Consider the following 14,498-nt stretch of genomic DNA (forward strand, 5'->3'; position numbering starts at 1 on the left):
CAACTGTGCCACATCCATCACTCTTACAGTTGGGCATGTTTTGTCCTTATATGTTTCAAACTATTTGGTGCAGGATTTCAGTCACAGACTTGTCAGAAATAACTGGTCTTACAAGGCTGTGCTCTGAAGAGTGGCCCAAACATAGGACCAAGCCAAACACCCGTGAGTTCAATTCCCCCTCTGATGCTGGCTGCCTCTGAGACCACAAAATACTGCGTGTGCAAATCCAGCTTCTCAGCTTGGCTGAAACACACAGAGGCTAAATATCACAAGTGCTTTCACCAACATTTCTTTGAGACACTCAGAACTCTGAAAAACAACCCATGGTGTCTCAAAAGTAAATGCAAGATTACTAATGGCATTTTGAAAACAAAACTTATCTCTGAATCTGTCCCCTAAGTTTGTGTAAATATAACATGTATGTTAGTTCTTATTTCCCTAAGTGGAGGGAGGGATGGAGTTTCTAGCGTGCAGAGGTTACACAAAAAAAAAAAAAAAAAAAGGCGTTTACATCAGTTTTACTCATGATTAACATTAAAAATCACTAATAGTTAATAGTCTGTATTTCCATATTTTATTTTCATTAATACTTTAGTATTTCTATACCATAGCACCATCTTCTTTAGGTCATGTTAATAAAATTTTAGTGTTTGCACTGTAGAGCTGTAACAAAACTATGGACTTACACATTGTAGTTTATGCCACCAAAAGAAAAAATAAATCTATCATTATATTTCTATGCCTTGATATGGTATGTTTTAATTGGCAGCCTGGTTTGCTTTTGTTGGATACTGGAATACCAACTATTTGTCAAAGCCTATTATAACTCTACAGCGGTGTTGCATTCAGATACAATAAATATCCTGTATCAAATGCAACCTCTGAGGATCTAAAAATTCCTTATAAACAAACAAATCAGAGCTAAGAGGAAGAGGCAATTCACAGCTCTGCTGCAATGTTATGACAGCATCACAGCAAGCAGAACAGCTGGAAGAAGACACGAGGCCAAGCAGTCTACGTTAGACAACTGTCATCCAGGTGCCACAGTTACTAGCAGTTTTATGTGTTCTGCTATGTGGACTCCAAAACAATAAAGCAAACATGAAATGGTTCTGTCATCAACTTATTAGCAGAGACCTACCAAAAAGGGAGCTTGGAAAAAATAGTTGGTACTGTTTTTTTGATAAAGGGACTGAAATCTGTCACAAGTCGTTGCAGTTTCTGTGGCCTTTATGACACAACAGAAACACAGAAGTAGCTGTGTATGACTAAATGCTACAATTTTCCATTTAATGAATGAAAACACATTCATGAACCAAAAGAGTTAATTATTCCTGGTTTTTGAGTGTACAGTGTTCCTTCCTATCACAGTTTCCTGAATCACCCATCTAATAACCTTCAGCCCAAATGAAAAAACACCAAATAAACCATATAGGTTATAAACATGCCTTCAAATGAAAAATCCTGAGGGTAACTGTAAGGCCGTGGAACGTGTTCTGAAAGTCACCAAGCGAGGACTGTTTTGGACTCATGGGGAAATGCACTTCAAAAATCAGAAGTGCTCCTTTTGGAGCATCCATCCAGATTGCTACTTGTCAGTATGACTGTCCCACCCAAGCAAGACTTGCAGGACTGATTACAGCAAAGCCATTTGTCGGGAAAACATTCCAAGGTAAAAACAACATAGGGAGCTACAGTCAGGAAAAGTGAAAGCCATAGTCAGGAAAAGTGGAAGCATCTGCCACCTACCAAACAACAAAATCCCACACCTTCCCTGAGGAACAGAAAATACTGAACTAACAGGGAACCGGAACCACTTGTCCTGCCTGAAGTGTGTGTTGCTGTTCCAGAGAAATCATGAACAGCTGCAGACAAGTCTGGTTTGGGTAACACAGGAAGATTTTCACCTTCTTACCAATAAGAAAATGCAGCTTCTGACTGCCACTGTATTAGGAATGTGTAGTGTGAGAACCCAAAGACTCCTCTGCACAGCACAGCACAGCAAACACTACATTTGGTGGACAAAGTAGGGCATTCTTTATCACCTCGCTGAAAGGAAACGAAGGGCCTGAATTGCCTCAATACAACAGATATTCTTGGGGTAAACTGGGCATCTGCATTCTTTAACTTCACCTCAAAGAGAACAAGGACTAACGAAGATTTAGGGGGAAAAGAATTATTTTATATATATATAAATATATATATATATACATATATATATATAAGCCATGTATTTTTGCAGTTTGCTATTAGGGAACACTGATCCACTTATGCTGGGCAGCTACAGACCATCTTTTGTGGTTCCACAAGCTGTTTCCTCTCACTACAACAGCATTCCTGAAAAGAGGGACAGGTCCATTTATCATCCAACCAACCACCAGCTTTCAGCAAACAAAAAAACCCCCAAACTTCAGCCACAGTCAGGGAAATGGTGTGAGTGAGAGAGGAGGATGCTAAGAAGGAAAGAAAACAGATGTGAACCAGCCAGACCTATTAAAAGGCTACAAAAATTAATAGCTGGACTGCAGGATGCTGAGTAAACTTAAATCCTCTAGGCATTGCCTCCTTCTTTTAATGAGAACTGAATGAAATTTATGGGATATTTAAAATAATCATCTCATTGACCTTCCAAGATCTTTTACTCAGCCTTTGCAAAGTCCTGTGTAATAATGGAGAGGAATCCATCATAGTGACACACAATCTACAGGCAATTCATCTACAGCGCTTTCAGGACTTCTGTTTGCATCATCGCTACATTATTCTGTTGCTGCATCAATACAAGAGGCAGTAGAAGCCTGAATAGATTCCAAATCTGATCGTGACAGGGGAGCTGTAAAAAAAAAAGTATCAATTCTGTGGATTCGTTAACCATATAAAAGTTAACTATCAGAGTCTCAGTGCTGTGCAGAAATCTCCACCAGTGAAACACTCCCCAGCCTAGGAGACACTGCACGTGACGGCTTAGAGACAGAACAGCGATGGAGTCACATCCATGGGAAATGCAAGCAAGCTGAAGGAAGGCCCTACAGAAATGATTCTCCTCTATGAACACATTTCAGCAAGCACTTGTACAAAAAAGGCATGAATATCACCTACAGCCCTGCAGCAGTATGTGGTGACATAGGGAAAACAGGTATCTCAAATAGCATCAGTTTCTATTGCCCAAGTAGGAATTCAGAATTATTAGCTAAACTGAACATCTAAACCATTAGAGGGAATAATAGGTTAAGAGAAAGCAATATTTTAAATTAACTATAGAGAGGTTTTATTAGAGTAACAAATTGGATCTTAGCAAGTGAAATGTAAGGTTTAAAAGTCTTATCAGCTACTTTCTCCTGGTATTTTTTTGTTTTGTGGAAGGCTATAAATGAACAACTGTTTTCTTATATGGCACCCTTAAGGAGTTAAGAAAGCAATCAGTTACTGAATCCTTTAAAGCAATGGCCTTGCTCCACACCCCACACAGCCCTAGCAAACACTTCACACTGCTCTGGAATCAAGCCAAGGCAGCAGTACCATAGGCTGGCTGCCAAATCTGAGAGATGAAAAAAATAAACCTGATATTCAGACAAAAAACCAGGGCACACTCATTAACTGGAAATGAAAGCATTTATCTTGTACACCTTACACTTGGTTCGTAACTACTACACATTTTAGAATCCTGTGAACTAACTTTCTGCCAAGCTGATGAGCTGATGTGGACCATGCTGCCATTAGCAAAATTAGCCTTTCAGTGCACACAAGAAGGTGCTGCCCAAATCACAAAGTACTGCCAGCTGATGAATAGACCCTGCACAGCTTCTGAAGCGGTAAACTTGAGTCAGTTACTTTTGCTTAACACACATACACACACACACACACACACACACACACAAAAGTCCCTCAAAACACTTTGTTTCCTTTCATTCACCACAAAATATGTTTTCAGCTTTGGGGGAAAATTCTCTATTCGCTGCCCCCCAGCTGGTACGAGTCACCTCTGAGGAATACCACAGAACATAATTCTTTCTCCCAGTGGATGGCATCACCCTTTCTAACAGAGCCTCTGCCCTCCCCATGGGGGATAATTCTGTTTTTCAGTGGCTGGCTTGCATGGGTACCTACATTCTCAATACTGTGCTGCCTAAGGCCATCCAGGGCATTTCCACATTTAATCCCTCAACCCTACCATCCTGTCTTGCTGAGAAAACTCAAGATCCACGCACTACAAACATCTTTACTCATGTGGGAACTGCAGGGGGAGGAGGGTGAAAGAGGGCTATGACTTTTAAGACTTCCCCCAGCATTTCCCATATCTTCTTAGAATTTTCCAGTATTTAAAACCAAGAAAGAAGATTCTTTAAAGAATCATGACTTGGTGGATAATCTTAAGACCTAAACTGTTCAACTTGATCCTGACTATGCTGGTGTCACCCAGCTAAGGCACATCTTTTGTGTACAGACCCGGATCACATAATGCCTTCTGCCTTTCTGTTTTACTGAACTTACTTCCTTAAAAACTTCTATTTGACCTACTGGTCAGTTGAGAAATACATAAAACACTCTAATTTCAACCTTAATATAACATATATTTTGAAAATGTTTTACACATGCTAAGAGTGTGGAAGCTTTCTTCTTCATACAATGCAAACTGGCATCTTACAATAAAAAAATCAAACCAAAACCAGGCTACTGCATTTTACAGCTATAGAAATCTGAGCTGTTGAAATAGTAATGAAGAAAGACTGACAACCTCAAAAGATGAAGTACATCATCACTCACCTGACAGTCTTTTGTAAGGCTTGTTACTGCTTTTAGTGCCATTTTGGTGTTTCTTGTCTATTGATGGAGCTACAATTCCTTTGCCATTCAGAATCTTTTCTGGTGATGGTGGCACTGACTTGGATGTCAAACCAGATTTAACCAGAGTTGGAGGAGGTATGGTGGATGAAGACGTTGAGGAGGAGGTGATGGTGGTAGTGGTTGCAGAATTCATTTTAACATTGGCACCATCTGCCTTCACTAGGTTAGGAATTTTCTCTAGACTGACTACTGGAACAGGAACGCTGCAAAACCAAAGAAAATTCTTCAGGTTGTATTTTCTGTTATTTTATCCTCTTTCACAGATACAAAACATTTTGATGCAAAGGACACAATATCTTAAGGCCAGACTAAGACGAAATACTTACTACCATTATTGACTATTTGTCCAATCAAATGTTTCTAAAGCCAGGCATGTGGCTTGGAAGAGAATTATGACAATGAACTGTGGTTTATGTATATATATATATTTTTTTTTTTAAGATCCAATCCTCTATGATTCATAAACAAAATAAGTCCTCAGTACTACACAAAACATAACCTTTTACATATATGGTCTCATGCCTTTAACACAAACACAGATATGTGTGTGCTGCACTAAACTCACCAGGATGTGAGCAACATGTGCTTGCAGGCCAGAAAACCAACCATATCCTGGGCTGCATCAAAGGAGTGTGACCAGCAGGTTGAGGGAGGTGATTTTGCCCCTCTACTCTGGTGAGACCCCCTGCAGTCCTGCATCCAGCTCTGGGGCCCGCAACACAGGAGTGACGTGCACCTGTTGGATTGAGTCCAGAGGAGGCCATAAAGATGATCAGAGGGCTGGAGCACCTCTCCTATGGAGACTGGCTGAGAGAGCTGGGGTTGTTCAGCCTGGAGATGAGAAGGCTCCAGGGAGACCTTAGAGCCTCTTCCAGTATCTAAAGGGGCCTACAAGAAAGCTGGATAGGGACTTTTTACAAGGCAGAATGGCTTTAATCTGAAAGGGGGAAGATTTAGATTAGATGTTAGGAAGAAATTCTTTATTGTGAGGGTGGTAAGACACTGGCGCAGGTTTACTGGAGAGGTTGTGGATGTCCCATCCCTGGCAGTGCTCAAGGCCAGGTTGGATGGCGCTTTGAGCAATCTGGTCTAGTGGGAGGTGTCCCTGCCTGTGGCAGGGGGGTTGGAACTGGATGATCTTTAAGGTCTCTTCCAACCCAAACCCATTATGATTCTGTGATAATGAAGTTGTTTGCTAACAGTATTAATATTTTTAAACAAATACAAATATAATTTATTTGTTCAGATGTGTCTGAATGACACACAAGTTCTGAAAACAAGGAGAGAAGAGATTTTAAGAACAGAAATCTCAACAGTGGTCCCTTTAAAAGTATTAAAATTCTTGATGAATTGAGAATTACTATAATGTATTTTTAATAAAAAGTTATGAACTTCAAACAAAATTTCCCAATATAATTATTGGTTGGTTGGTTGGTCTTTTTCAGAGTAAAGTTTAAAAAAGTAACTTCTTCTAACTTGACTACCACCACAGCATATTTGTGACACTAACAAGTGTTAACCTCCTCAATTTGGCAGCAAAAGACTGAGACAAGTGATTTTCGATTCCAACATGATTTTAACACTTCTGGCTCCTGCCTCCATGAGGAAATACCCATTAATAACAGCTGCTTTTTACCTACCCAACAACTCCAAAAGAGGATGTCTTGTGACTATGAATTAGTATATAATGTATAAATTATACACCCCTCCTTACTGAAATGAACCCAGAGAAAAAAATATTAGTTAAAACCCCCTAAATTCTCAGTCTTTAAGCCCAGATTCATTGGAGGCTGAAAATTAAAATGTCTCACTTATTCAGCTCTTCCCATATACCACCTGAAGAGCTGCTTTGGCCAAACAGCTGACTATCTGCCTTATAAGCTAATTCACACACAGATTGTGCAAAACTGACAGTTTTCAGACTATCATTCCACACTGAGCAAACAAAAGAAACACAAGTTTTCCTAAATACAAATGCAATGGTGATGGGTAAAAAGTAAAACACATTCCTCATCCAGAAGCACGAGAATCTCCTTAACAGTATTCCAATCTTTTTCTTTCTTAACTGCGGAGAACTAAGCTAACGTCTGTAATTTTAATCTCCAGCATAAAGGTGACAGCAGAGGAAGCTGTCCCACGCAGAAATTCTTTAAACTCGGGTATGCTTTAATCTTAGTGTTATCTTAAAGGTTTAACTTCATGTACATGCTTAAAGGTAAAATAAAGCCTATTCACAGTGAGAGAAATTACTCCTTAGCAAACTACACTCAAAGAACAATCTGCTTCTTGCACATCACTGCAGTCATTCTGCATGGTGGTGCAGAGCTTCTGCAAGCATTCAAAACTCCAGAGCCATCTGTTAGACACACAACCATTCTTATATCCAGATATATGTTGAGGTGTGCTTAAGGATGCAGTCTGGGTAAGCAGAGTTCCTTGCCAGAGACCACACTGTTGACAGTGTCCCAAGACAGGCAACACCTGCCTGGCTGCACATCACCTTATTTACTATATTTTCAAAAGGATCTTTGAATGAAGGGCCTGTTTAGATTTATTAAAGACACCTGCTGAAAGGGACAATTAGAGAAACAATATGCAACAAACGAAAACCAAGGAAAGGATCATGATAATTAAGTAAAACTGAGAAAATGGGAGTTGGCCAAAGATAGGTGAGAAAAATCTGTATTCAGTTAAAACAAGTTTATTTTTTTTCTTTAACAAAAGAAATTCTAATAATAGCAATATCTACCTAAAGGACAGTAAAATAGTCATTGCCAGTGCAAAAATGACATAAATGTTCAGTGTTGCATCTGTACTAAGAAGGAAGCTTGATAATGCTCTCCAGTCAGATCAAGATGCTTGTTGATTCCCCCCAGCAAGTGTAAACTGCCAGCTGAAAAATCATGATTTATTTTTTTAACATAAGCAAGTCTGGATAATGTGGCCATGAGTTCCGAAACAGTTGGAGAGATAGTGGGTCTCAGCATATTAATATCTCATTGAACCTTGAAACACTTGGCAACTGAGAGAAGATAGCAGAGTGCTGCTGTTGCATCCACACTGAAAACCCAGTAAGCAATGGAAAAACTAAATTGACAAACAATTAGGTCACATAGTTTTGCTGAAAATCAGATTTTGGGAGAGAAGCCTGGTTTCACTTTTTGATGAGGTTACCAGTTAAGGTGACAAAGGTAACTGTAAAAATGTTTCCACTTTCAAAAGGCATTCCAAAACCCAAATAAGAACAATTTAAAAGCAATTGTTAAAACAACATAAAATAAAAAACTAGTTTTTCAGAGCACTATGATTCAATAAGGGTGCTTGCTAGGGGAATGCTTTAGACATCATTACCAAGTCTGACACCACTGAAAACTTCATGGGTCTTTAGAAACAAATATAAGATTTGCTGATGGAATCAGGATTGAGGGAAAACAGATAATTCTAGTCAATTCCATTCCATTCCTGTCCTTTCCTTCAGCAGAACCTGTGAAAAACTCCCAAAACAGTCTGAGTGAATTTTCCTCTTGAGTATCTTGCGGCAAGTTTTTTCAGTTCCAAGCCATTGCCTGTCACTGTTGTTCCCAAGCAAGAAACATAACTGCAGTATGTCACAACACTCCTCATGTCTGGAGCTCCTTATTACTCCTGTTTTTATTTCTTCAGGCTTTTATCAATTATTTTTTCCTTGCTGTTATGTAATTTTGCTGGGGTTTTGGTTTGGTCATTCATAACTGTATTTGTTCTAAAATCTCAGTCATTCATTCAATTCTTTTCAAATCTGGTGAGAAAAGAAGTTCACAGACATTTAAAAACATAAACTATTGCTCTATTCTATGTTGCTGGGATTGCCTCTGTAGTGTAACAAAATACTTGTGATTTAGTGTTAGAATATGTGGCCCAAGTTATCTCTGCTGAATTTTGTTTCCAATTCCATGCTGCATTAGGAATATCCTCAAATCTTAAACTAGCTTCACTTTCTCAACCTCAGTATGAATAATGGTATTTCCTAACACAAAGAAATAAAAACTAAGAGATGATTAAAAAATCCTTTGAAAAGTAATATCATAAATTCTAAATGATAACCTATAGGTTTACCTTTGTGATCCTATTTCTGTTCTGAGAGAGTGTCAGTTCTCTACATGTTGATGAAAACCACTGTAATTCCCTCATTTTCTGACCTTCTGGCAGGCAATGACTAATCCTCATGGAGGGAGGTCCAGGAGACTTGCTCCAGCCTTACCCCAGTTTCACATGGAGAATGGGTGGAAATGAATACCCTGTAGCACCACAGCACCAAAAACCTCTATGGCAGCACTCAGAAGCTGTGCTGGCACTCAGCAAGTGAAGCAGCATCCTTTGGGGTGGTCAGCAGCAAGGGAGAGCTGCTGGCTAACAGGAATGCCTTTCAGAAAGCATATCTGAGCTAGCCTTATTAATTATGATTGTTTGTTCATTATTACTGTTATTACTACCCGTCATCTTATTCTTTGCCTTTTTCTGTCTATTTTGTACCCTTGTGCATCTCAACTGCAAGCTTCAGAAAACGAGGGTTTACATTTATCTTGTGCAGAGCGCAGTGGTGCTCCAGCACTGCTCCAGTCTCTAAGCACTGCTGTATTAATAGCAACGATCTCAGAGAGATACAAGGAGAAAAAAAATCAGAGCTGACAGATATTCCTGGATGATGTATTCACAATAATCCTTCATATTCCAACTACAAGAAGGGAAGTATTAAAACAGCAGCTACAAAAATGAAACTGTTCCAGATCTCTTTCATCCGATCATTCTGATCCTGCTTTTTAAAGCATTAGCCAAGGAGCAACCTGAACCTCTACAGCACATCTTGGAACAACACAGGATGTGAAGAAGAGAAAGAGCTACTTGGTCAGTGTTTAAGATGACTCAACCAAAGCTACAATGAATTAAACAACAGAAGAGTTGGGTCCACACACAGGCAGACATGACAGCAGACAGATCTGCTGGTCTGTGCTGCTGCAGAAGACATTGCCGAAACCCTGCTATTAATTGTCACAGCTAAAATTTAAAAAAGAGATGCTGTATGAAAGAATTAGGCAAGTGCAACAATGGTTATTCCAGGTATGGAAAGCAACCACTACCAATGATAAGCTAATCTGATAACTTTCTGGAAGAATCCCTATCAAGTAAATATTTGTGGTATGAGACTAAAACGTAACAGACAAAAACACTGAATAACTGGAAGCTTCTGAAGATGATAAACCACAACACACTTGGATACATAATGCATCCCATTTGCATTTTGAGACAAATGTATTTGTGCCAATTGAGTATTTCCTCCCAGAAGATAAGTGGGTGAAAATCTAGGCAGAAAGCTGAATGGAAGATATAATCATAAAAAAGAATTAATTTTATGAATAATTTCTCCTTTAAAAAAATCAGACCTGCTGAATATTTTCTAGAATCCTAAATAAAAATGATAATCCACTAATGGAATAGGAACACGCACCTTCTGTAACAGCTGTCAGCTCTCTATAACCTGTGATGATTATCAGACTGATTTTATTCTCTAACAAGTCATGCAATCTAACCCACTTAACACTTATTTTGAAAGACAATCTCACTGATCTCCACTTCACACTGTTTGTGATTTGTTGTGTGATGATTACAATATCTTTAACTACTGTACGCCTCATTTTCCCCAGTGGTAAACAAAACCACAGCATTATCTCCCAGCAGAGCTGCAGGAATTGGGTAATTCACAGGTACAACTACTGACATATTTATTGCTAAAATATTAGCAGAGCAGTACAACATTTTTATACGGCTAAATCTACCTTGATAATCACCAGAAAATGTTTGGGATGTTCCCAATAAAGGGAAAAGGGATGGGTGGAAATGCCCAGTTATTTTGTTCCCTTCCGGCTTCTACTGACTGACAGAATGCCATCTGTTGCCAGAATGGAAGATATTGTTTATAGATTCAGTTAATATGCTGAAATGTGGATCTCTAAATTGCTGTCTGTAACACTAGGATGAGAAACAGGTTTATAGTCAATAGTGGTAATAATCTAAGGTCCTTTCTGATTTTTCTTTAATAAGACTTAAAAAAAAAGAAATAAATCCTCTTGTATAAAATCCTCTTCAACGTTCGGAAGAAAAGGTCACTATTCAGTCAATAGCACTTTTTTTAATACTAAATGAGGCAGACCTTAATTGGAATGCTCTGTCTCATCTGTGTATATGTGTGTGTGTAATCTAATCATCCAGATTTTATATTTTCAGAATGATATATCATAATTGTCTGCAATGCTCATCATATTTCTAGAGATGGTGGGTTCAGATTTGTAGGAAGATTAGACTTCGATCAAGTTTGTTCCGCTGCAAGGTAAATTCTACAGGTAGGCAGAAGCTGTTCTCTTTGAAATCCCACCAACCAGTGAATGTTTCAGGGAGAAAACTGGAGCTATTACGTTAACATAATTTGACTTCATGCTTTGTCTCACGAAAGAATGGTTTACCTTAGATTTACTGCTTTAAGACAGTTGTGTCCAGGAACCCTACCTAAACCCGTGACTTTCTCATGCCAGATACAGCATAGAAGAAGGAAGGATATTTACACAGTAAGCAGATAACATTTAAGAAAAAGGAAGCATTACTATTTCAACTTTACAGACACAGAATTGAGGCTGAGGAGACTAAGGTACAACAGTAGCCTGTGCAGAACCAGGAACCTGATCTCGAGTCATCAACCTAATGACCTAATCACAAAGCACCTTTTCTGTAGATAACTAACAACAACCAGTTTCTTAAGGGATAAAACAGTGACCCAGTTCTCCTTTCCTTTGCATTTTTGCAACTCTGTTGCTACCATCACAGTCACGGGAGGACGGGCCTGGCAGTCTCAAAGCCTGTACATATATATGTATCACAGAACATGATGTAAGATACCCCCCAAATAGTGGCAGCCAGAATTTTCCTCTGCCTTCTTATAATGCATCAAACATTATCAAAATACCAAATGAACTTCAACAACAGCTGCTGTTGAAGATAAATGACTATTACCAGTAAGTTTTCCTGAATATCAGTTAAGGCAATATTAAGAACTCTGCAAAAATTATCTTACTCTTTAAAAGCGTCACTTTTAAGGGCAGATACTGTAACAGAAGATGGACCTAAAAGATAGAAAATGGAGGTTTTTGAAAAGCAAAACATTTGATGGAACATCCAGTCCTTTTTCCTATTCCTATATATATGTATGTGTGCGCATAAATGTATATATATATAATTTTTTTTTTTAATTTGAAAACATTCAAGTTTCCTCTCTTAGGAAATGCAGAGGCTTAAACTGCAAACTTATCTAAGATGAGAACACAGATTTTTCTTGATGAATATGAGATAGACAGAGATACTTATTTTCTGAACACCCACACCTTTGGTAGCTATTATTTTGGTACTTACCATGGTTTATCCCGTGACACTTTTGAAGGAAAGACTGTGTGCTGTTTGCTACTGGAGGTAAGTAGATTGTCTTTGGGCGTTTTGAATGGCTTTGAGTTGCTGCTGACAGGGTTATGGCCGCTGATACAGGATTTCGGTTTCATCTGTACTAGGGATGTCCTGGAATTGCAGGCTGGAGAAGCTGGAGAAGGGGAAGGTTTACACATTGAACCGTGTCTTCGTTCTGCAATGGAAAAACAATAAACCTTATAGCATTTCATAGGCTAAAAGAAAAAAAGAGTCAGGGAAGAGGCAATCGTTCCTCTCTATGCTAGCTACAATGATTTCATCACTCCCAAGAACACCAGTTCATCACTGTTGTGAATGTAATCAAGCTAAATGATAATTAAACATAACCAACTCAAAGCAGTGGTCTGAAAACTGCAAAAAATAGTAAAATTAATGCTAATAATCTACCAGAAAATTTCACCAAGAAATCTCAAACCATTTCTTAAGCAATAAGCAACCACCAACATCTGCATAAGGTACACTAGGTGTCCCAGCTCCTCCATGTAGAGTATGTAGCAATTGCTCAGACGACTTGGTGAAACACTCTGTGACAGACATGAGGTTGCTTCTATAATGGTTTATGAAGAATTCATATGACCCAGTTACTGGACAGTTTACTTTATGGCTATTTTGTTTCAAGTTTAATGGGAAGCTGCAAGGAAGACAACTGAAAGCCTGAGAAGTAGTGAGAGGTCTACTGCTGCCAGCCATTGCAGAGGTTGGCTCTGCTTGGAGGTGATCTCCAGCCATCAATCCAGGTTTTTTATCACACACAGCAAATGGCATGTGCAGAAAAGCAGGAAGTTTATGTATCAGTTGCATCTAGACGTCAGGCCCTTGTGCAAGCACTGCTCACGCTCACACCAGAGACTTCCTAAGCACTGCACAAAGCAAGGCCTTGCTGACCCTGCAATAGCAGAACAGGCTTCAGGACAGACCAGCTTCAGTTCAACTGTTTGCGTTTGGTTATGATTATTTAAAAGCTAAATGTCCTGTCCCTGAGACTTTTAAATAGAAAGACTGCTTTAAGAAAGTGTTTGTCCATTCTTTATAAATTATGTCCTTCTCCAGGGGACAAGTGCCTGGCCAGCACAGGCTGGGTCACGCTGTGCTGCAAGCAAGGGGCTTGGGGCTGAGAACTTCAGCACAGCTACAAGGTTATTACAGGAGACAGGGTTTGTTTTTTGCTGAGAGGTGCCCTAGCAGTCCTACTCCCCCATTTTCAGGAACACCGTTTCCCCATCCCCTTCACCCTGCAGCGAGCCAGCCCCAGTGCTCCCCAGCCCCAGCAGCGGCCGCACTGTGGGACGAGGAATTTTCCAGTCAGCAGGACCGTGCTCAGCAGCAGCTGACCCCGGGCTGCTGGTGCCCTGGCACCAAGAGCCTCTGCAATGGGATCAGCCAGGTACCCCAGCTGCCGACACAGCCATCAAACCAGCAAGCGCACTGTAACTACAGACCCAGAATTTCGGACAAGCTGGAGTTTCTCCTTCAACACACACCGATTTTTCCTCATCTAAAGCTTTCAGCACTTAACTTGAAGAGCCCAAGCGGGTGCTACTCTGAGCTTGCACAGCATCCCCCCATCAGCAAAGAGCAGGTTAAGGAAGCAGCAGCAACCTGCTGCTGCCAGGGAGGATTTTGTATTTACATCATGAGCCCTGCACTCCCCAGTTTGATAACCAAGAAAAATTTTCCCACAGAGAATCAAAACACGAAAATTTGTCTGGCATCCTCACAAGTAAAAACTTGCCAGTGGCAGAAGGATTCATCCATGATTAATTTGCAACAGCCGAATACCTCAAGAACAAAGAGATATGCTTAAAAATTATATTAAAGAATATTCCAAACTGTTTCAATCTCCAATGACTAAATAAAAGTACTTTCTATTAAAGACTAAGCACTTCCGTGTCTTCATATTCACAGCTTTAATTACACAAAAATGCTGAAATTCCCTCCAGATTTTCCTACAACTGAAGAACAAAACAGTCTTAATGTTTTTTTAAATACAAAAAGTATCTCCCCTCACCCCCAATGCCAGCTGTCATTTGCCAGTTTTCACCCCACCATACACCCCTTCTGTGTGCAGCCTCTGCCTTTAAAAGTCCTTTGCAGGAAGCAGTTAATTTATATTAATTTCACCTCACGTTGGTGGCAACAACCGTGTAAGC

At 39.6% G+C, this 14,498-nt stretch overlaps 1 protein-coding gene across 7 annotated transcripts in view; it reads right to left on the reverse strand.

The window, feature by feature from the left end:
• ATXN7L1 (ataxin 7 like 1) overlaps window positions 1-14,498 on the reverse strand; it is a 113,363-nt gene that overhangs the window by 19,349 nt on the left and 79,516 nt on the right. For 6 of the 7 annotated variants that reach the window (XM_062638252.1, XM_062638251.1, XM_062638254.1 and 3 more), the window contains 2 exons: window positions 12,280-12,502; window positions 4,762-5,045 (listed from right to left, as the gene is read on the reverse strand). In XM_062638252.1, coding sequence (XP_062494236.1) covers window positions 4,762-5,045; window positions 12,280-12,502 — 507 coding nt within the window. Of the gene's footprint in view, window positions 1-4,761; window positions 5,046-5,407; window positions 5,559-12,279; window positions 12,503-14,498 lie in introns of those variants that run through there. The other variant, XM_062638257.1, reaches the window with a different exon arrangement.

Source organism: Pezoporus occidentalis, unplaced genomic scaffold (assembly GCF_034315485.1).
Source record: "Pezoporus occidentalis ecotype Australia unplaced genomic scaffold, CSIRO_AGI_Poc_V1 ctg56, whole genome shotgun sequence".
In the NCBI taxonomy this organism is placed as follows: Eukaryota; Metazoa; Chordata; class Aves; order Psittaciformes; family Psittacidae; genus Pezoporus; species Pezoporus occidentalis.